This window comes from Elgaria multicarinata, chromosome 1 (assembly GCF_023053635.1).
Source record: "Elgaria multicarinata webbii isolate HBS135686 ecotype San Diego chromosome 1, rElgMul1.1.pri, whole genome shotgun sequence".
Classification (NCBI taxonomy): domain Eukaryota; kingdom Metazoa; phylum Chordata; class Lepidosauria; order Squamata; family Anguidae; genus Elgaria; species Elgaria multicarinata.
The window spans coordinates 156810894-156834927 of record NC_086171.1 but is presented as its reverse complement, the minus strand read 5'-3'; the positions used below and the strand labels follow the sequence as shown (position 1 = coordinate 156834927).

The 24034-nt window shown below is 42.6% G+C and overlaps 1 protein-coding gene across 2 annotated transcripts; it reads right to left on the bottom strand.

The window, feature by feature from the left end:
• Positions 1-784: 784 nt before the first annotated feature.
• ELOVL1 (ELOVL fatty acid elongase 1) lies at positions 785-22861 on the bottom strand. 2 transcript variants are annotated; one of them, XM_063140165.1, is made up of 8 exons: positions 22840-22861; positions 9883-9950; positions 9081-9271; positions 6632-6712; positions 6330-6386; positions 4446-4551; positions 2220-2356; positions 785-1913 (listed from the first exon to the last, which is right to left on the bottom strand). In XM_063140165.1, exons 2-8 carry the CDS (start codon positions 9926-9928, stop codon positions 1668-1670), a joined length of 864 nt encoding a protein of 287 aa, XP_062996235.1. In that variant the 5' UTR covers positions 9929-9950; positions 22840-22861; the 3' UTR covers positions 785-1667. The 2 variants fall into 2 exon arrangements, with proteins under 2 accessions (XP_062996235.1, XP_062996244.1); XM_063140174.1 differs by lacking the exon at positions 22840-22861 and adding an exon at positions 10050-10059.
• Positions 22862-24034: the final 1173 nt, after the last annotated feature.

Here is a 24034-nt window from a genome sequence, read left to right as displayed (position 1 = left end):
CTTCTACAACAACACATGTGTTCCATAAGCATTCTACAGTACCTGGATTATCACATCCAGCAAGGTATGCTTATAGCCACATTTTGCACTCTAGGCACAGGACATAGCACAGATCTAGTATCTGCCATTAAAATTACTTGTCCACATCCATTGCAAGATTCTTTTGCGTGCCCTGCACAGTAGTTGCAGCAGCCCTACTAGTTGCACCTAGCCAGGCTATGGGCAGATAGCACCAAGGAGCAGGGTCTCTTCAGGCCCAAAGGGGATAACGCCCAGCATTTGGAGTTCGGGCAAAAATAGGAGCCCATGCAAGGCGAGAAGGCAGCTGGCCCGAAAGAATGTCCATATAAGGAGTGAGTGCAATAAACACTCTGCTGCCTGGACTAGCAGGGAGGAAAAGCAGGAGACTAGGAAACAAATGCTACACAGAACTTTTGAGTAAATCTACAACACAGATAATGATATTATCAAAGATTTAATGTACAAGTCCTGGGTTCTGTAACAGAAGTCATTCAAAGCCTGCCACCACCGTAGACAAGCCAGCATGTGGCCACCATACCTTTTCCAATGCTCCACAGGGTTTTGATATAATTTTTTCAGCTGTTCACACCCATTCCTTAAACCAACCTCAGTTAAGGCCCTGGGTCGCTTGCAGTGACAACACAAGTAGTTGGAATTGAAAGTCAACATCTGTTTGAGAGTTAACGTTGCTGTTTGTGGCCCATGGGAATGTTTGCTCTGCTTCATAGGTCCAAAGCCTTGAAATCAAGAACAAGAACCACTATTCTCTTTCTGACCATTTATTTCTGTGAATACAAGTGGGAAACTGAGGAAGAAGGCACCTCCCCCTGAGGCATCTTCCCCAAGGTTTAGAATACAGGGAGATTCTGCTCCTTGGAGCAGTTCCACTAGTAATAATAATAATAATAATAATAATAATAAAAATAAAAACAAAACAAAAAAGGCACACGGAGCAACAGCATGCAAGCTGGACAACAGCATCCTATTTCTTCTCCCTGGGCCTCAGTGGAGCAAGAGCCTGTTATCATCAACCCATGGGGAGCAAAGTCCAGAGTTATTGCTAAGGTCTTGGGATCAGAGCAATGAAAAGTTGGGAGTTACGTGGAGGAATGAACACTGAGGCCAGCCAAGGCAGCAGGAATGAAACCCTTGGCCTATATAGCACCCCACCTGCATACAGAACAGGAAAAGGTATCTCTGGGGGAATCAGACTCCAGAGCAACAAGGGACCACTCACATTCAAGTATGAATGGCAGGGCACCAATGGGGTAAAGAGGATGGAGTGAAGAAAAGGCAACACAAACTCAGGGGGAGTAGAGGAATAAAGTTTCCCACCTGAATCATATGGAGTACATAGAACTAAATGGATAGAGGTGCCCCATCTGGCAGGGTTCTGCTTTGGTCCAGCTCTGGAGGGAGCCCAGCCCAGGGCAGACACAGGCACTTTGGAGACCTTGGGCTGGATCCAGCACCGACAGCTCAGGCAGCCTCTCTCCCCTGGGACAGCTGAAGGCCAGGCAACAATGGATACAGGGCAGTTGGGAAGGTGGCTTGGAATTGCAAGACAACAGTCTGTAGGCACTTGGTCTGGCTAACAGGCCCCAGTTGTGGGGCCAGATGGTCCGAGTCACCTTGATCCTACCCCACTAGTTGGCCTTGATTTTGCCATTAGCAATGGCACCGTTCTCATGGAAGCCGTTCTGCTGGGGTTGTGTCATGACCTTGGGCAGACGCTTGCCTCTGGTGTACGAGTGGTACCAGAAGTTGGAGAAGAGGATGAAAAAGATAACGCCGTAAATCCAGATGAGGTGGATGATGATTGGAAACTGGTACCCACAGGTGGGCATGAAGTAGTACTGTGAGATGTGGATGGAGACGAGCACGAACTGCAGCTGGGAGCAGAAACAAGGGAAAGGTTATAGAAATAAAAACAAAAGCCATATTCCCTTCTCCACCCCCAGAAGAGGACAGTCAGGCCTAGGGAGAGCCAATTCAAGGCGGGAGGGGCAAGGAAAACACATAGGAGACTAATACAGGCAACAAATACCAAATTAGACCCCGTAGTTCTTGGTCAGTCACATGCCAAGAGAAAGGGAGTAAGACAGTGCGGCAGACCAGTGGCCTAGTTGGTTTGTGCCATTCATTCAAAGTTGGGAGATGTGGGCATGAATGGCCTGGTACTTTCCTTCATTACTCACCAGCTGAAAGGCAGTGATGTGCTTCTTCCACCACAGGTACTTTTGGAAGGCAGGCCCAGCAGCTGAGAGAGCATAGTAAAAGTACATGACCACATGCACCACACAGTTCACCATGGCATGGAAGGAGCCCATTCCTCCTACAGAGTAAGAAAGGAAGTTAAACACAAACAAGACAGTCTAGGGCACAGCCAAGCTGTAAGGTCTGTACACAAACAGTAAGAACTGAAAGGAATTTCTCTGGGGCGTCAGGGACCAAAGTAAAAACCATCATTTATTTATTTATTACATTTCTATACCGCCCAATAGCCGAAGCTCTCTGGGCAAACACTACCAGAAGTGTTTGCAGCAAATTTACAGATTATAATTCAATCCATGCTAATCTAAAACTGTGATTTTTTTTATAATTAGTGTAAAGATACAACCCTCAACATCTTAGGACATGCATGTGTAGCATTTATAATAAGGCCAACATTCCCTAACACAACTAGAGATTTTAATATACAGATTTGAGAACAGGTATTTTAACAGGCATTTTGCTTACAAACATTCCTAACAGTCATAATAGATCCATCAAGTTGTTAGATGTGTTTTCATCACACAATACAATGCAAATCTACAGGTATAACTGAACTTGGCTCCGATTACATTTAATACCGTATTTGACCGTTCTAAAGACTGTACTTAGTTCAAAAGTTACAAATTGGCTTCACTAAATGTAGGTGCCTGGTGTCTAATAATAATAGTAATAATAATAATTTATTTTTTACCGGCCTCTCCCTCTAGATTGAGGCGGGGAACAACATCAAATATAAAAATACTATAAAATATATAAAACTGATTAAAAACATATAAAACTAGTACATTATTAAAATAACCGCCAGACATTTTAAAATCATATCAGACATATCAAATTATAATTACGTATTCTTAGAGCTATGTTCACTTATTTGTGCAGGCTTGTATTTTATTCCATGCAACTTGCATGGAATATTATATGCAGCTTATTGAGTTTTTCAACCTTCTTTGGGCCATGGGCACATCTGGGAATTTGAGAAACTGTCATGAGCATGGCCACAAAATGGCTGCCATTTCAGAATACAGTTGAAGCCAAGGTCATAAAGGTCTGAAGGCACCCAGGCCTTCGTAGCAGCCTGGCGTGCCGTCAATGATGTCAGCAGATGGATGCTGGCAGCCTGCCTCTGGGCTTGCCACATTCTTCCCAGCATGCACTGGGCACTCCTCACTTCTCCCACAGTTATCCAAGGGGGGGGGGGCAGCATGGATTGTCCAATTCATGTCAAGAAGCATTTGGAGGGCCTCAGGGCGTGATATGTTACATTGATATCAAGAATATACTGGGGGCTGGAAACATGCAACTTCCGTTATGGAAATAACATACAAGTAGAGATGTAAAACCTTGGGGTTGGGGGAAAGGAAAAAGGACAGGGAGAGGGGAGAGAATTAGAAAGATTTTTAAAAAACCTTTCCCCTAATTGTCCAAAAGTCCCGGGGAAAGTTTCCCCTGTTTTTTTCCTGCCCCCCACCCCACCCCATTTTCTTGTGTGTGTCCCCCGCAGGCCTTCACATCTCTATCTAGAGGACATTTTGCTCACAACTAGAATGTGACCAAGTCCCGTTTGATACTGGATAGATGTTTCCCCAGCACTCCCGCCCCTTGCCTGATCAACTCATCCAGAAATAATAATAATAATAATAATAATAATAATATATTTATTTGTTACCCGCCTCTCCCTCTGGATCGAGGCAGGGTACAACACAAATAAAAACACCATAAAGTACATAAAACTAATTCAAACATTTTAAACCCTGGGAAGTTCTACAGTCAATGGCTTTGGCCACTTGCTTCATTTGGAACTACTGCTCTGCAGGTACTAAATGTGCACATCCGTTGACTACTTGTGGCACACTGACTTGTAAATCATACACTGGGTTGGAGGAGGCTGGTTTATGAATGAAGAGCATAGTATCTGGCTTTTTTGGATACTTCCCAAATGGGATTCCAGGAATAGGAGATCCCTCCATAGCAGTAGAATGTGACTGTAAAAAATCAGCAAAGAGGAGGAGACATACAGGGGAGGCACACACAGGGTATGTTCATGACAAAGACTGCTTAAGAGAGCCACACATTTGGGAGTAGTGTTACAGATCATGGTTTTTTCAGAACTCAGAGCCAAGCCCAGAGTGCATCCCTTCCCTAAATCTCACCTGGAGCAAACTTGATACCCCACCACCAGCTCCAGGGTAGTACTGAATGGTGGAACACATGCAGGAAGGTCACCTGTTCATTCTTCTTTCTTAGGATAAAGATCATCTGAAAGCAACAGTGCATAATGAGAGATGGGCTTCTGACTTTGGTCGGTGATGAGCCTACAGCACAGCTTTCACCTGACAAACTCTATTCCAAGATGTTGAGTAGAAGAGAAGAAGCACCATGACAGAAGCCCCAAAAAGCAACAGCCAAATTATCCCTAGGCAGCCTCGTAAATCTCAACTGTGTTTATTAGAAGACATTACAGTGAAGCTCCAAACCTGCTACCTCTCTGTTTACATGTATTATGGGCTATGGATTTATGGTACATTAGCCTGACACCTTAGCTCAAGAATCTAAAAGCTCCAAAAAGGAGCAACGAAAAGGGAGAGGAACCAATAACTGCTATCTGTGAACTTCATTGGGACTTGGGGAAATGCCGATAGGGGTGAGGGCACTGTGCTCCTTTTTGGAGCACTCACTTCTCCTGCATTTCTCCCCTTTTTCGGTGCTTCTGAATTGTGCAAAAGGGATCATACTTTCAATTAGTATTCTATTTTTTCCAAGGTCCTTTGCAAATGTGCATAGATTAGCCTCTGTGCAGTCACACCTTGGAATTTCCTAGTACTTTACCTACTCCACTTTGGTGCGTCCTTTGACAGCTGAAACATACAAGAATTGTCTACACATAGCAGACAGCCAAATCTGCACCTTTGCACACTTGTGAAAGGCTTGGGGAGGGGGGAATAGAAAAAAAAACCCTGAACCCCTTTGCATACTCCTGAAGCACCACTTTTTTTTTAAGGTGGCAAAAGAATGGTGGCCCTTCCAAAGTGCAATTTTGGCATCAGTAGAGGGGCAGTCATTGGTGAGGGAGGCTGGAAGTGGTACTGGTGAGATCATGAAAAGTGGCATGGGCTTTTTGCCACTTTTGCCAAGCCACTCTGCCAGGTTCAGACATCACGACAAGCCATGATGAGAACAAGTTATCCTGAACAACCCTACTACCAGTCATGGGTTCTCAGGATGGTTTGTTCGCGAAAAACACCCCTTCACTGAATCACCTGGGCCAGGTCTAGCCATCATGATAAGCCATTTTGACATTAACAAGGCTCACAAATCATCGTGGCTTATCATGTCTTGCAAACCCAATTTCTGTGTCAAACCAGATAACAGCATTAAAGTTCACTAGCACCACCTTCACCTCTTTATCTGGTAGCGCTAATTTCTCCAAGCTTCATCTTTTCTTTCTTATTGATTAAGTCTGTTACAATCAGTATACTGTCCCATGTGCCAAGAGTAGATATCTTTCACTGTAGTATTTGCACATGTGTGTTTGAGAACAATCTTCATAAAAATAAATCTTACTTTGTTTTGAATCTAGGGTGAGCGCTAATTTCCCTAAATTGGAATTACATTTTATGGTGTGTTTGAACGAATTCCCCCAACTTCAAGTAATTATTCTCCATATGACTTATAGTATAGTATATAAATCTGCATCACACCTCTGATTAAAGTTTCCCATAAATTCACATTGTTTGCACATATACACAAGTTAGTAGTGTGTGAACAAGGACATGCAGCAACAAGGGGCATAGAAAGAAAAGCCCCAGAATAACTTGCTGTGTTAATGGGTTCCAAGTACAGAGTGCAAAGGATAGTCACCATGAATTTACAACAGTGATCTGTGCCAGAAGGATGAGTACAGCTGACTGAGCACCACTTTTCTTAACACCACCAGTATTGCCTGAGGCCTAGGACAAAGGTACACCTAGTTCTGCCTAAATTAATGTACTTAGAAGCCAGAGAGGAGCAATCATAAAGTGGCCGGAGTCACTTACTGTGTCCATCAGTTCAATGAACTTAGAGAAGATGAAGATCCAGGCCACACGGACCATCTATCAAGAGACAGAGCAGAAGTCAGAGATCCTGGGCATTGAAGCCCCAAACCCCACTATTCTGACCTGATTCTCTCCCATCTGTACCCCACCAGCCCATCTCTTATCTTGGAGCAACCCCAACATATGATTGTGATAAATACTTATATTAAAAACACACACAAAGGAATACAACACATGGAGGGCCGGGGAATGGGAAGCATGAGGGAGACAGAATACTGAGGGAGTGGGGAGAGAGAACGTACCCGAAGGGCTGTGGGACTCTGGGATGTGTCCACAGGATCACAACTCCAGGTGTAACCATTCAACCAGCCTGACATAAGAAACTGCAAGAAAGAACCAGCTGAAACACACCATCCATACACCTCTTCCGCATTAAAATATACCTTTCCAATGACACCACATTTGCCAGCTGTGCTTCATATGCAGGGATGGTTTAACTGGTTTTCCTGCACACTGAAGAGAGTTGGACTAGATGATCCTTGTGGTTCCTTTCACCGGAACCATTCTAAGATTCTACAGAGGCTCTTTTCTACATATGCAAATCTCTTTTCTACATATTCCTACTATGAGCAAGATCAGAACAAAACTTAAAACTTTCCAGAATTTTCAGCTAAGTAACTGTGATAGCTAGTGCTGTGGGAATCCTGCCCCCTATTTTGGGGGATTTTTTCTATCCTTGTGAATGAGGAATATTTTTTCTGCCTCTTTTGCAGACAGATGGAGCATTTTGGAGAATTTTCACCTTGGCAAAGGGGGGACAGGGTTTCCACATACCTTTTTAAGTTTGAGAAGCGGCTGAAGGAATTTCTTTTTTTTACTTGAAAAATGCCCCCAGCATGAGACTTTTCTCCAGCTCAGCAGCACTTATTGAACTCCCAGGAGACTATGAGTCCCCTTCCTCTCCAACAAGACATTCAGGAAGAATTCCCAAGTTGAAGAACCTTCTTTGCAAAGAACAAATGGGACTTTTTGAGCTTTAGAAAAATGTTTATCTTGCTTACTCTGTGTTGTTGCAAGAAAGAATTGAACTTTTCTAAAGCTCTAAAAGTTCTGATTGTGCATGTTCTGCGAAGAAGCTTCTGCAGTTCCAGAGCCTTTCCTGAATGCCTATTGGAGAGGAGGCGAGGTCAGAAAGAGCTGCTGGGCTGGAGAAGAGTCCTGGGTTCCTGCAAGTATAGAGAGGGTTTTAAAAATAATAATAGAAAGAAGACGTGTCAGCCAACACCTACATTTATAAAGGTAAGATGAAATCCTGTCCTGCTACCCAAGGAGAAAGTTATTCTAAATTCTTACTTCTCCCAACCTCTTTCACCAGAGTTTCCCTCCCTCTGAAATGCGGAAAATGGAAGAATCGAAATTTTCAGCACAGCGGTAGTGATATCATTTGCCTACTAGCCAATATACACATTTGTCTTCTCTCTTTTAGGATTCCAGTTCATGTATTTTTGTCCAAGTCGTGCCCTTATACATCCAGCTGCTGCAATGCAAGTCCAAAAGGTGTATTGTACACCATGTCATTACATAAAAGACAGCTGTTAATAAGCAGCACTCTTGAGTTCTTGTATCTATCTCAATAGATAACACTAGTTGATGTCAACCTTAATAAAATGGAATTCCAGTAAAGTGTTGTACTCTTTTGCCACAACAACAGACTAAATTTATTATTGTACTGGCACCCAGATAAACAATAATTAATAAATTGCATGCATATATCATTCAGCATAACAGGTGTAACAGCAACATAACTTGATCTAGTATGATTGTGGCCAACTGGCATACTGACATACAATATAGCTTACAGAAACTTTCAGGTAGATTGTCTATCAGGGATTGCCTTACTATACTTCCACATGTTATTTGTAAAAATTTTGGTAGGAAAATTCAAAGTGTTTATTCATGTAAATAAGAATCCCTTTTAAAACTGCATCAAATCCTAGTTTTCTATACTGGTCTCTTAAGTTTTTTACTGAGCATAATAAAGGCTCTCATTTCTGGAAATTGTTGCAGACAGATGATGATGATGATTCAATGCATTTGTATACTGCCCCATAGCTGAAGCTCTCTGGGCAGTTTACATAATATTTAGACACTTAAAAACAATATCCAAAAAATAAAAACCACAAAAACATACAATATACACATACATTTAAACCACTATAACTACTTTAAAGCCTATAAGACCGAGGGGACAGGAGCAGGCAGAAGTAACATCGGGGCCTGCTCCTGCTGGACTCTTCCCCCCCCCACAGGGCAAACTGCCATCTTGGCCCTGTGGGGAAGAAGAAGGACCGAGGGGACAGGAGCAGGCAGAAGTAACATCGGGACCTGCTCCTGCTGGACTCTCTCTCTCTCTCTCTTTCTTTCTCTCTCCTCCCTCCTTGACTCCTTTTCCTTGTGTGTCATGTCTTTATTAGATTGTAAGCCTGAGGGCAGGGACTGTCTTTTTTCCTAAGTGTAAGCCGCTCTGAGAGCCTTTTTTGGCTGAGGAGCGGGGTATAAGTATGATAAATAAAATAAAAATAAAATATATATTTCAGCAGCTTAAAGTCCAACCCCCTGCTTCTTGACTGATAAAAGCCCAACAGTACTTTCTACACCCCCAGTTTTACATGTGCCAGATTAGGAGTGACGTTGAAACAGACACTGTGGAGGTACCACAAGCAATACCTAACACAGAAAAGAGATGCTTACCTCATAGACTATGTACAGTGACAGTGCTACCATTGCAAAGTTATAAATAACCATGAACGTTTTGAGGCTAAAAGGCTTCCGAGGGGCCATAAGCCGTGGCCCCAGTGACAGTACAAAGTAGGCATAGCTCAGCAAGATACCAGTCATTAGCCAAGGTGAGCCCATAAGTGGATAAGTGGAAATCCGGGGGTCTGCAGGAAAAAGTAGATTGTTCAGAGACATGCAGGGAATCCACCAGTAAGAAACACCACAACCCCCGTTCTGTTATCAGCAGCCCAATGCACCTGGGATGGCCTCTTAACATGAACTGTTTAGTGGATTAATTGTTTATATATTTAATTTACAAGTTTTATATTTTGATTTATATCCAACAGGATTCCCGAGTAGAGAACAATAAATGAAAGAAATCAGAATTAAAATATTTAAAATTAGATAATAAAAATGTGAGCATATTATTGGTACTGGATATTGTTAACTGACCTACTGGTATTCCTTATGCTTATATTTTTTTATGTTTTAAATGAACTGTAATTGAATTAATATTGTATTATAATTATGAAGATTGTATTTGGGGGGTTTTGTGATCTGCTTTGAGCATAATGTACTGTGGGAAATGTGTTATACCAATACAGTGATTAAGACTATGTGATTTAAATGTCTCAGTGACAAGTCCTAGTGACACCTAGGAGAGGGAAGGTAGCAATCATAAAGGAGCCACAGATTTGCTTCCCATTGGGAGCCAAGAGGAAAAGTAGGTAAGGCTTCTGTCCTTTAGTCCTCTGCCTTAGAAAGCCAAGCTCACCTGCTCCCTTCATGAAGTCTTGATACATATTCACCAGGGATTCCATGGCAATAGTACTGGCAGCTGTTCTGTACAAGAAGCAACAGAGTTAGTCAGGCCACTAGAGCAAACTGTAAGTAAGGCTTTACCCCAGGTCCAGACAGAGAATGCTCTGCAGCTTTGCTCACCCCCTGCAGAATGCAGTCAACTCTGATGAAGTAAGCAATTCCCTCACTTCCCCTCAGCTCTGCCCCCTTTTTTGCTCTTCACCAGGGCAGCAATAGGTCCCAGGGAATCTCCCAACTGCAAACGTGCAACTGCTGCTATAGCCATCTAGGGAAGTAGAAAAATAAATCATCATGTGGTCCCCTGCCCTGGGATGTTGTTTCACTACCCCATCAGAACCACTCCTAAAACAGGTGTGACCACAATAGGAGGAATAAAAAATGATTAATCAAGCACAGGCATCAATATTTCAGTCAAGGCAGTTCTGTGGGCACTTTCATTCAAGATAGGGAAGAAAAGAGGATCACTGACAGCATGCTTCCCTCCCTGCCCCAAAGGAATGAGCAGAACGATCAGCATGTGCTGGGTGAATTGCAAAACATCTGCCTCCGCTTTATGCACGTTGTCAAGCAGGAACAACTAGCACCTGGCTCAGCCCTGGATGACTCATCATCAACCCAAGAGGTGGGAAACGTGCTCCTCAACTGTTCACTCACCAGTAAGTGCAGGGCAATCCCTCCCTTAAATCCTATATCTGGGAGGCAACAGAGCATGCCTACTGCAGTGGTGACCAAAATTGTGGACAGTTTTTGGAATTTTCATTTTTTGCAACTTTGGATGCTTATAGAAAATTTTCCATTTCACGAAATTCAAATGTGTGTATATATCAATTGAAAGACCTGATTCACATAATACAACAATCCTACTTCTTTTCCTGGGTGTCCGATCAACTCTTTTCTTTGGTGCCATTGATCTATTTATGATGTATGTACGTATACTTTTAATTTGAGAAATACTTCAAATATTCACACAATCTCCAATTGCGCTTTAGTTACAGAACAAACAGCAAAACTGACTTTCCCCAACTTGAAACATGATGTATCGCAGCTACTGCCATGTGATTGGTCCCCAGAACAAGGACTGTGATTGGCCAGTAGGGTTTGCAATTCCAATTCCTCACTCAATCACACCTGTTTGTTTTTAGTCTAAAGTAAGCATAACTTTTTTTGTAATGCAGATACATCTGATACAAAGATGTCATTAGTTTCCGGGAGAAGTATAAAGTGTTGGTTATCACCTCTAAAGCCCTACAAGTTTTGGGTCCAGGCTACCTGCAGGATCACCTTCTCCCGTACAATCCGCTCTGCACACTCAGGTCCTCTGGGAAGAATTTACTCCAGATAACAAAAACCAGGCTGACAACTATTACCCAGAGGACCTTTTCTTCTGCCGCTCCCAGTTTGTGGAATGGCTTGCTGGGAGAGATTCGTCAACTTAACAGTCTTCCAGAATTTAAGAAAGCCATAAAGACTGATCTCTTCCAGCAGGCCTACCCAGCTGAATTTTAAGATGCCTTTTTTTAATGGTGCTGCTTTTAATGATGCACTGTTTTTAATGTTTGAATTAGTTTTATGTATTTTGTGTTGTTTTTAATTGTGTTGTACCCTGCCTCTAATAATAATAATAATTGTTATTGTTATTACATTTGCATTCTGTTTCTTGTATTGAATTCAGCATTAAATTCTGTTTCAACTGATATATAAACATTTGAATTTCATTAAACAGAACATTTTCTATAAGCATTCAAAGTTGCAAAACATGAAAATATCAAAAAGTGTCCACAATTTTGGCCGCCACTGTATATTCAGAACTGGGTAAAGTAGAGCCAAGTTCTGATAAGGAAGCCACACTCTTTAAGCTTTAACGACTTCCAAGCCTCTTGCTTTTGGCTCCACATAAGAGATGGTTGGTCCCTGCACCCTATGTGATCATGGATACTTCCATGGCTAACAGTGTAGTCTTAGTAAGCAAAGGTTCTCGCAAAACCCACTTATCAAGTCGGAAAACAGCATCACTGTTTCAGCATTTTATGTCTGCGTAAGTATATGCATACACATGCAAAGCTTGCCTTGTCTAATCCCTATAGCAGATTCAAAGACATCAAGAAAGATTGACAAACCAGATACCAAAAATTGAAGGCAGCCTGTCCAGTTCCTTTGCTTCGCAAAGGCCTTATTTTTTTTCATAGACTCTGCACATCTGTAGCAAACGCAATCAACTGCCTGCTCTGTATAAGGCACTACAAACTAAAGAGCAGAAAGACAGGCCATGCTCAGTTCTACACTTTCAAATCTTACATTGTTTATAAAAATATCAGCAAGTGTTGCAGGAAGACTAGAAAGGTATTTAGGAGCCTTACCAAAGAAAAGGAATAATAAAGCTTGAACACCCAAATAATAATAAAAAGGAATAAAAATGTAAATATATAAAAGGTGGCATATCACTTACAAAGAAGTCAGGTTTACAAGCAGAATAAAGGAAAAAGTGATGTTCCAAAACACAGCAGTCAATAGACAAGTAGGCATATTTAACTGAGGAGATAATAATGAAGTGTTTGTTTAATAAAAAAATAAAAGGACAATAATTTAGCATGGATGATTTAAGGTTTGACTAAGCTTCCAGAAAACTACGTTTGATGGGTATGCGGTTTCAGTTACCCAATTCCACATCCACAGGCACCAAGCAGCTATGGTTGTATATCTTGTTTTTCCAGTGTACTTGTTTTTCCAGTGTACATGTACTCCCACCACCAAAGGAATAATTATCTTAAGAAGCAAGTGCAGCAGGGAGACAAGAAAGGTATTTAGGAACCTTACCTAAGAAAAAAGATCAATAGGTTAAGAGAAATCTGTCTGTTTTTCGTTGTTATTTCGCATAAAGCTTCAAGCTTGAAAGGTGTCAAGAAGGTCTAACACATACCAAGTAGAATATGACGAATGAAAAAAAAGCTGGCTAGGTTTATGAAGAAGCAGGGAGGTGGCACCAACATGCACCAAGACCTACCATAACAAGCACAGCAAGAGAATTAAGGACAGCATCGTTCTGAGGGAGCTGGCTCATTATTTTTTCAGAAACTACAAGGAAGTAAGCAAAGGTAGTCTAGGAGCAAGAAAAATGAAGGGTCAATCATAGCACGTCAAGAGTCAGATGGCAACAAGCCACCAATTTTCTTGGCTCCTCTTGAGATTAGATCAGTTAGAAAGGGAACACAGCCAAAAAATTATGTATGCAGACTGTGCCCGATATAGGTAGTTCTCGCCTGCCTCTAACATGATAGTTGAGAATGTGCTCCAACAGTGAAGTGCTGAAAGAAACAGACAAAAGACAGTCTAGTTCAGACTTGCCCTCCAGATATCTTGGACAACTCCCGTTATTTATTTATTTATTGCATTTTTATACCGCCCAATAGTTGAAGCTCTCTGGGCGGTTTACAAAATTAAATGACATAAAAACCATTCAAACCATAGAAACCATCCCATCAGCACAACACATTCACTATGATGGGACAAGGGAGAGGGCTTTCTCTGGTGTGGCATTCCACAGTTGGGGTGGAGACCCGACTGGCTCCAACGCTGATTTTATTCCAGCACCAAGTAAAACATGGCTTTTTAACAAAGCTTTTAATGGTTGAATTAAGTTGGCACATTGTTTTAACTGTTTTAATAGTTTTACTACTTTTAAATTATATATTGTTTTAACTTGGTTTATGGTTTAATTTGTTTTTAGCTGTGTATATTTACTGTTTTATACTGTATGCTTTTATTTGTACGCCGCCCTGAGATCTTATTGATATAGGGTGGGATATAAATGTTTTAAATAAATAAATAAAATAAAACAGTATAAAAGCATAATATAAAATACAATATAAAAACACAGCCAGAATAAAATCAAGCAGCAATGCAGAAATTAATACTGATTTAAAATACAAATTTTAAACAGCAAAGTTAGAATTAATTTGATAGACTGTTAAAATGCTGAGAAAATAAAAATATCTTCACCTGGCATCTAAAAGAGTATAGTGTAGGTGCCAGGCAAACCTCTTTAGGGAGTTCACTCCACAGTCCGGGTGCCACAGTAGAGAAGGCCCTCCTCCTGGTAGCCACCTGCCTCACTTCCTTTGGCAGTGGTTCATGGAGAAGGACCCCTGAGGATGACCTCAGGGTCAGGGCAGGTACATATGGGAGGAGGCGTTCCTTCAGATAGCCTAGCCCCAATCCATTTTGGCCATTGAATGTTAATAGCAGAACTTTGAATTGGGCCCGGACCTGGACTGGCAGCCAATGAAGCTGGAAAAGGACTGGAGTGATGTGGTCTTGTTGGCCAGTCCCTGTTATTAAACGTGCTGCCCTGTTTTGTACCAGCTGAAGTTTCCAGATAGTTTTCAAAGGCAGCCCCTGCCAGCATGGTTATGTAGCATGTGGGCAATTTTGACTCACATAACGATATAAATTTTTCTAGTCCTTGATTATTATTTATGGCTGCCTTATGAAAGGACAAGCCAGAAACCTGCCATGGTCTCAGCACAGCACCTTTCACAAGGGATACACTTAAACACTTCTTGCTGAATCAGTATCACACAAAAGCTGCTGTTCCTGCACCCGTTCTGTATGGGTCCAAATTGCTTAGCCTCTTTGGGAGCAGGAGGGAATTGAGCTCAGCACCCTACTATACAATCCACATTCTAACTAAAGGAGCAACTGTGCCTTATAAACACCCAGACCAAGGACACAGTACAGTCTTCCTCCCATCTTAATTAACTGGAAGTACAAGGGAAGTCTGCAATTATCTGAGAAGCCCACTCCCACACAGAACCGGACATCTTCATTTTGATAACTTCATTTTGAATTGCTGCCAGGAGAGGGTGTTATCAGTCATGTAAAACTGGCAGGGCTGCCTATGCAGGAACCTTCACCAGCTGCATTCTGACAGGTTGCTGGAAAGGCTGTGGAATCTGAGTCCCAACCTTGGCCCAAGAGAGAGAAGTGCTTCAACTGAGCACTCTCTCTCCCATTCATTAAAACTGAGGCTCCCAACAATCACAAAGCAAGTAAAATGATCATAGAATCATAGAATAGCAGAGTTGGAAGGGGCCTACAAGGCCATCGAGTCCAACCCCCTGCTCAATGCAGGAATCCACCCTAAAGCATCCCTGACAGATGGTTGTCCAGCTGCCTCTTGAAGGACTCTAGTGTGGGAGAGCCCACAACCTCCCTAGGTAGCTGATTCCATTGTCGCACTGCTCTAACAGTCAGGAAGTTTTTCCTGATGTCCAGCCGGAATCTGGCTTCCTTTAACTTGAGCCCGTTATTCCGTGTCCTGCACTCTGGGAGGATCGAGAAGAGATCCTGGCCCTCCTCTGTGTGACAACCTTTTAAGTATTTGAAGACTGCTATCATGTCTCCCCTCAATCTTCTCTTCTCCAGGCTAAACATGCCCAGTTCTTTCAGTCTCTCTTCATAGGGCTTTGTTTCTAGACCTCTGATCATCCTGGTTGCCCTCTTCTGAACACGCTCCAGCTTGTCTGCGTCCTTCTTGAATTGTGGAGCCCAGAACTGATGCTGACCCAACATCTTGGTATTATAGCAATTCAAGAATGAGGTTCAGGATAGCACCCAGGAAACCATCGCCCCCCTGTTATGTGTAAGGGATCAAAGTTATATCTCTAAACAGCAACTGTGTTCTTCACAGTGGACACTCATAGAGATTAGCTAGAAATATGCATTGGGATTAAACTCAGTTGTGTCTCTTCTGCTGCTGCAACTTTTCATCCCTGAATTCCAGTTCCACCCACTTCTGCAAACACTATAATAGGGACAGATCTGGCCCCTAGCTCTGTTGCATCTCCAACCCACAGGCGTTCCAAAACCAACAACACAAAGCCCCACACCCACATGAGTGACTTGCATAGAAATGTTGTGCCTGGTACTGCCACCCACATGGGAGCAGGGAAGAATCTCTCAATAGGATATTGATGCATAGAGATGGAGGAGGGGATTGGAATGCTCCTATGGCTGTTCTGCTGGGGTGGGGGTGGGGGAGGAATGCACAAACATCCAGAACAACAGGCTGACCTGAAATGGAAAACAACGTTCACACAGGAAGGTACCAAACCCAAGTCCCAAGCATCTTCCTGTCCAAACATATATGCAGTAGACTGTTACCTCTCTTCCAGAACAATCCCAGGACTTCCTTGAATTTATAGGTGTGTTGCAAGCTGAACTGTATCCACGTAAGTTGTAGAAAAGGCCCACAAGGACCGAGGAAACCACAGAAGACTGCATAATCCCTGAGCCTTGTAGTAAGGTAAAGGGCTGGTTGTGCTAGTCTGCCATGTTAAAAGAGATGAATGTAGAAAGGCCACTTGGAAGGCTCTGAAGCTTACAAGACAGTAGCAAATGCGGCCCAGTTCCCTGTTCCAGCCACATGCTTCTCAGAGACCATAGATGTCATTGCTTTTAAGTGAGTCTTCGCTCCCCCATTATGCATATCAAGGGGTAGTTAAGTCTTATGGATTTGGAAGTGTACATAAAACCATAAGAAGAGCCATGCTAAATCAGACCAAGGGCACATCTAGTCCAGTACTCTGTTCACAGAAAGACCAACCAGCTGTCGACCAGGAACTCACAAGCAGGACATGAGTGCAACAGCACCTCCCACCCATGTTCCTCAGCAACCGGTGTATACAGACTTTCAGCTCCTGATATATCTCCTAAAGGACCCATTTGGCATCTGGACAGACAAGCTCAGGAACTAGATCTATGAACTTTTCTTTGCAAAGGAGACAGAAATGCTTTTTGTTGCACATGGCTGAAGAAAGGCTTCCTAGACATCATTTTCTCCTACAACCTTCCCCTATCCTTGCATTTGTTTGAAGAAAAAACTTCAGTTGTTCATTCCAAGGCTCAGACAATCAACCTGATATCAGAACTAATGTGCCACTGCCGCAGGAATCTTGTACTGAAACGTTTATTAAACAAATACAGTTCCTCCCCAGTTCCTGTAACTCAGCTATAACTCCAAACATAAACATCATTCATCATCCCCTAAACCAAGTCACATAGAGATGGATTCTATCCCCTTCACCACTTTCAGGCAGGAGGTCTTACCCTCTCTTTGCATTCTGGACATTAAAGTTTTCGTTAGTATATATAGCCTCTGGGATTAGACTATGCTTATTCTTTACTAACTCAGTAAAAGATTGCAGGGTCACATTTAATAGCAAGCTATCCCTTGCAGTAATTTTCAGCACATGTTCCCAAGCATTAAACAGGAATATGTGGGATTGGTTTTACTGGCAGAAGCCAAGCAAGATTGCTTTCACCTTGAGTCCTAGACAGCCGAGTCTCCTACCTCTCCATTCTGGTATGGCAGCCACTTGTGGCTACAGCTTCTCTCCACTTCCCAATTGCAACTCATGGACACTGTGTCAATAGTGAAAGTCACATATGTTTCCTAAGTGATAATCCAGGCTTGGGTGAAACGATAATCCAGGCTTGGACTAGACAAGAATCCTGCCCCAAGGAAAAAGATGTGCTGCTGAGCCTGCAATCAAAAATTTTCAAGCCCTAGGAACCAAGTTGTACATTATCCTCTTTGCCGAATAATGCTGGGGACAGAATAGGCAAACTACTTATTTTGCCTATTCTGTCCCCAGCTTTAACACAAACGACTCTCCTCCCTACCCCTACACATATATACATTCTGTTAACAGAGTGTAAATTATTATTATTTATTACGTTTATATACTGGCCCATAGCCGAAGGTTTCTGGGCGGTTTACAAAGGACAGTGACCACCACCTAACAAGCTGGACAGCTAGTTTAGGTATCAAATAGGCAATATCTTGAGAATTAAACCAAGGCTAAAGCATGCAGAAGGCCAGCTAGAGCAGTATATGCAGAGAGATATATGGCACAAGGATAGTTTCATATTCATGACATAGCTCCACAACAAATAAAGTAAAGTCAGGACTAAAGGAGGGCAGCCTCTGATGGGATAACCCCATCAGAGTAACCCTGCCCACAAGGTACTTGTTAGCAGAAGGGAGAACACAGTTTTTGGTCTAAAAAATTCATGTAACACCTAGAAACCTGAAATATTGTTTCTAGCCAAGCTTGCCAGTGTGTCCAATCACATCATGATTCTTCTATGTACAAACATAGACAGCGGCAGGGCTGGCCCTTAGACCAATTGGCACCCCATGCAAGCAGCAAGTTTGGCATCCCTTTGCCATTTGTTCAACTACTGGGTATCTTTTTATTGCATTTGTAGCCCAGTTCATGACTTTGATACATGTATGATTTATCCTCATCATACAAGATGGAATATGCATGCTAGGATATGTATGTTCACATTTATTCATTCCATATGAACTGCTTATACCATTTGTTTCAGCTGTTGACTGGACAGCTCATGATAGGCATCCTCTGAGCCTGGCATTCCCCGAGTCCAGCAACCCAGATGGTCATCCTGCTCCTAAATCTGATATCTCACTTCCCAGTCCAGTAGGTCACAAAGTCCTAGAGCAGGACCCCAATACCCCTCAATACACAAACTACCCCCATTCACATCCATCCACTTCCCCCATCTCTCACTCAATCACAGTATACACACATCTGCTCACTCAGTTTAACCGCCCAGAGAGCTCCGGCTATTGGGCGGTATAGAAATGTAATAAATAAATAAATAAAATAAATTCCCTTTGCCAAAAAAGAAAAAAATGCTCTAGGAAATGTCTCTGTTTCCTGGGAAATACTCACAGATAGTGGAGCACTGCTTCCTAGGATGCTATAGGATTGAGGTTTCTATGGCAGGAACCCTAGAGATCATTCCTAGCACATTTTCCCTCTCTTTCCCCCCTGCCTGCAGCAGAAGCTGGGAGGGTTGCCAGGTAGGGCTTGAGGGCTGCCTGTAGCCTGCACTTTTAGCACCCCTGTCCTAGAGTGTCCACTCAGGGCACGGCCCCTGAGGCACAATATCTAATTAAAACAATTATCTTCTACAGATTTCATACTTACTAATTAGAACAGTTCTGAGCTTCTCTCCTGTTTGTGTGAAAGCTATTTTAGCTATTTTAAGTGTTCATTTATCAATGCAAATCCATCAACCTGCATGGCCATCATAAGAGTCAGGTAGGAAGATAGAGAGTAAGTGTCAGTGGGGTAGATTAGAAGGATACATATGGGATTGCATCCAAGGCTAGTACAGAGCAGTATGGGCCAGTAACCTGGTTAGACAGATCAACAGTGTCTTCTTCCACACAAACTGTAAAAGGCTGTGACATATGAAGTATGAAAAGCATAACCTATGAATTGTGGTAATCCAAATTATTATTATTTATTTATTTATTTATATAGCACCATCAGTGTACATGGTGCTGTACAGAGTAAAACAAAAAAATAGCAAGACCCTGCCACATAGGCTTACATTCTAATAGAATCATAATGAAACAATAAGGGGAAGAGAATGCACCAAACAGGCACAGGGTAGAGTAAAACTAACAGTATAAAAGTATAATTAATTTAAACAGTGATAATTAGGGTTAATTAAATACAGAAATTATTTTAACCATCCTGAGATTTATGCCTTGTTCTTGCCACATAATTCCAGATCTGCTTCTCTGATCTGAGTGAAGTGTTGGTCTAGCGTGGCAATATGCCAGGAACTGCAGCCTTCTCAAGTACATTCCACACACTTGGATCTAATTCAGAACACTGCATACAGGCTAGGCAGAACGAATTTCTGGGCTAATCTGATCAGGAGTTAATCTCTACATTTGGAAGGAAACTGCTAGGAACATATAAGGAGAAGACCTATGTTTACGCATGATCCAATATCTTTCTGGAAGCCTTAAGACCAACTCCAAGTTCAGGACTACACTAGCTATGTATTGAAGCTAGCTACTATAGTCCTCAATTAGGACCCAAGATGAATGGAAGTCTAGTAATTCAACAGAGATTACATACCTATTTTGTCATGGCATTTGAATTTTCACAGTAAACCTTTGTAATCAATGCTAGCACTTGTATTACCATAACTTTGGATTTAATTTTTTTATCCTAATTGCACTGGTGCAATTGGACTGAAAATATTACAGCATTATCCTTAGAATGTTCTTGACTTGATGTTGGAACTGACAGTTAAGAGTGGAACCATCTGTGATTTCTTAGCCTACACTATTCAGAAAACTCAAAATCTGTTTGAGCCTTTGGAGCAGATTCTACCTTTGTTCATCTCTGCCCCCAACCTGGGTTTGCCTGGAAGTTGCCAACACTGTGGCACCTTAAAGACTAACAAATGTATTATGGCAATAGTCCTTAAGGTCCCACAAGAATTTTTGTTGTTTCGTTGCAATGGACAAACACAGCTACATATCTGAAAACTGCAGGACAGTTCTCCCCTTTAAATAGCATACAGGACCTCCACTATTACAAAGAGGCATAATTCTGCAGCTTGTAGTAGTATTGCAAGTTTTCACTTTAAAATACCAAGATACAACATCTGTTCCTGAAGTACAAAGTATACATATCTATTGCCCATGATATACCTTATCCAATTAAAACAGTTATCATCTACAGATTTCATACTTACTAATTAAAACACTTCTGATCTCTCCTGATGCAAGGGAAGCTAGCTGAAATCTCCGACCTAACTAAGCACAAACTAGATGCAACTTGCAGTCACATGCATCCTACCCGATTTTTTAAAATCCGAAGCAGCAGCTTAGTCCTTTTAATTCCTACAGCTTCTGGATGGCTACAGAAGAAGCCTTGCCCTCCTCTTCAGGTACAAGTTATGCATATTTAAATAGAAGGGGGAGGAAAAGATGTTTAACTCTTCCCTCTCTGGCAGTTTTAAACCACTCAAAATCCCTTCCCCTCCTTCCAGATGTTTGGTGACTCATGCTCTCAATTCCTATTCTGAATTTACAGGACCCAGCTCTGGAGTACATATTGCAAAAAAATTGCTAGAGGAGGAAGAGTTAAGCAAACCCACTGTTTCTCCGATTTTTTTAAAAAAATAAAGTCATAGGCAGAGTTAAAAGTGACTTTGTGGGATATTGAATTTAGATCCAGAATCTCAGATGTTGCAGAAGCAGCTCTGAACTATAAGGTGGGGAATGCTGATATGCCTAAACGTGTCTGATGTATAACAGGCATGATAATAAACACCACAGAATAGATGATGTTAAAAAAAAAATGTCATGATCCCTAAGTTTGGTGCTGGCATCTGTGATTTTGATTATTTTTCAAGCCCCAATCTCATATGCACATCAAACTCCCAAAATGGCACCAAATTGCTGAATGACATTAGTTTTTAATTATCTCCACAGGTGTACTTGTGTTAGTCGTTGTTGCAGCAAAAACAACAGAGCGTCTAGTAGCATCTTAAAGGCCAAAAATTTATTGTAACACAAGCTTTTGTGGATTAAAGTCTACATCTTGTAATGTGGACTTCAGTCCACAAAAGCTTATGCAATAATAAATATATTAAGACTTTACCATGCCATAAAATGTGTTGCGGTTTTTGCCATTACATTCTCTGTGGAGCAACTTATCTGTTCTACTGTCAACAGTTGTTAACTTCCAGGTTATCAGAATTGTCAAATTTTCCTCAAGCACAAACACAAGTAATCTTCCTAATCATATTGTGCCTAGACCTTGGGAACAGAGATCTGGGTTAGGGTTTTCTAGGGTCATTAGAAAAAAGAAACTCAAGAGGAAGGAATGGAGCAGAACAGAAGACTGTCTTTTCCCTTCCTCTCCAAGTGAATGGGTCTATGAACTGTTACCTATATCTTACAGTAATTTCTATCCCCAACTACATAGGCAGCTATTAAAAGATTTGTACGATAGAATCATCATTAATGGAGAAAGATTTGTGGTCTGACTGGTTTATCCTATGGAAGAAGCGTTCAACCCTCCCTGCAGGTACAATTAACCCTGTCATCTGTAAAAATTATCTTGGGAGGAAAGGCGTGCTCATAAGACTGGCGAAAAAAGCAGAAATTATGTATTAACTAAACCAAGGCATAAACCCACCAAGGCATATACCGCAGTTGCCAAAGCACAAGAGTTGCCAAATTTCCTCTCTGCTAGAGCTCCTGTGCTAGAGTTGGGGACAGATGGACTGTAAGTGGTTCACATATAACTACATTTCTATATTGAAAAAGCCTCACCTGCTGAACTTCTGCCTGTTATACTTACAGCAGAGAAGCCTTTCTGTTGGGGGGGAAGAGAGATAACTTTGATTGTCAAGTGCCCTCATCAACCCTTTCGGCGATATTGCACAATGGCCTCTTTCTGACCTCACCCACACCGGCTTATACCCAGTGTTGTCCCCCTAAAAACCGGCGTAGAGGGGAGGTTTAAAACTATACTGGGGCACTAGACAATCTCGCTCCAATGAAGTTCTCCACTTCTCTTGCCGCGGCGTTTTTAGGACTACAATTCCCCCTCCTTTTTCCAACCCATGCTACACCCCAAAGCAGACGCGATGCCTGGGCAAAAGCAGCACTTCATTGGCCAACTCCCGGCTCCGAAGCAAGCGGGAGTCGCGCCTGCGAGGCCTGTGAGCTGCTGCTGCTCCTGCTGCTGTCAAGTTGGCCGGCTGCTCTGCGCGGCCTGTGCCAGGCGCCGCGGAAGTGGGAGCAACTTCCCCGTCGGCTCAGCGAAAGTGCAGAAAGCCGGGCGGGCCGCTGGGTGCGGCTCCCGCCCCAGGTGCGAGCAGAACCAGAAACGCGCGACGCGCGACCCAAGCAAACAGGGCGTGGCAGCAGGCAGGCGGGCGGGCAAGGGTGGACCTCGCGAGGCCGGACCGTACTCCGCGGGCCCAGAGCCGCCATGCTGCTGCCGCCATCTGCTGAAGCCACCCGAGAGCCCTCCCCAGCCTTTCTCCAAGTGGCCGGACTCACCCGCCGGGCAACTAAGGGGAGAAATCGGCGCGTCCCTGAGAGCTGCTCGAGCACCACTTCCTCCTCTGTAGACCCGCTTCGGAGTCACCCCAGAGTTAAAGGGGACCGCCCCGAGCGCTCCACTGCCGGTGATTGGCAGAGCCGCGCTGACTTACAAGTTACCTCACAGAGGAGGAGCCAGTCGTCGTTCTCCGGCCGAAGAAAAGCGCGGTCGTCGGGTTGAGAGGCCGAAGCCTGAGGCGAGGGGCAGAGGCAGAGAGGCCGTCCCCGCCCCATATGGGGCTGGCTTGAGAACGTCTCGGCTATTCTTCTTCCTGAGGTCTTGGGCAATGGTTAGACCTGTGGTAAACTGACCCGCAGGGCCGCGGCTCCCCCAAGATTCCGGCCTCAAGAGCTCGCTACTTTTACTACTCGATCCTTGGCACGTTTTACTCGGATGTTTGCTAGTTTCACTGGGACAAGACACAAGGGCCAAACTAGACCTGACGCATCGCATGCAAAAAATGAGTTCAAACGTGCTGTTTAACATTGACATGGCAGCGAGTGTTGGCTGTTACCAGGATCGGACCTCGCGGGAAGAGTTAATCTTGTCCTCTCGGGCCTATCAACTTTTAAGTAATTTGTGCCTCTATCGTGAGCTTCCTAACAAGTCCAGCAATACCTACATAATGTTTTTTTAATCCCATCTTTAAGAAAAACCTTCGCAGTCCTCATTGTTGTGACTGGAAAGCATTGAGATCTCTCCTTTTTAAGGCGTTAAGACTAGAAGTCTAAGAAGAAATGGTTAAGAAAGGCTATTTCTCTTCAAGCTGTTAAGATGTAAGAATCTTTAACAGAACTCTGTTAAACAGCAAATGTTTTTATGTGCACAATATATTCTGATGTAATGTTATAAGCTTATTTGTAAACAAAATAATAAATGAATCAAAACATCGTTTGTAATCCACAAAACAATCTTAGGTGTGCACTTTGTTTAGAAGTATTTAACCTGCTATTAGGTGGTAAATAAGTGGCTAAATGCTTCCAAAGTACCGAACTAGAGACAGATAGCTCAAACTTGGGCCACACTTTGAAATTATTATTATTATTATTATTATTATTATTATTATTTATATAGCACCATCAATGTACATGGTGCTGTACAGAGTAAAACAGTAAATAGCAAGACCCTGCCGCATAGGCTTACATTCTAATA

Coding starts and splice junctions, on each gene's coding strand:
- ELOVL1 (XM_063140165.1), bottom strand. CDS start 9,928: ATGGAATCCCTGGTGAATATGTATCAAGACTTCATGAAGGGAGCAG. Junction 9,272..9,882: donor AGACTTCATGAAGGGAGCAG/GTGAGCTTGGCT, acceptor TTTTTCCTGCAG/ACCCCCGGATTTCCACTTAT. Junction 1,914..2,219: donor ACATCACTGCCTTTCAGCTG/GTGAGTAATGAA, acceptor TTCTGCTCCCAG/CTGCAGTTCGTGCTCGTCTC.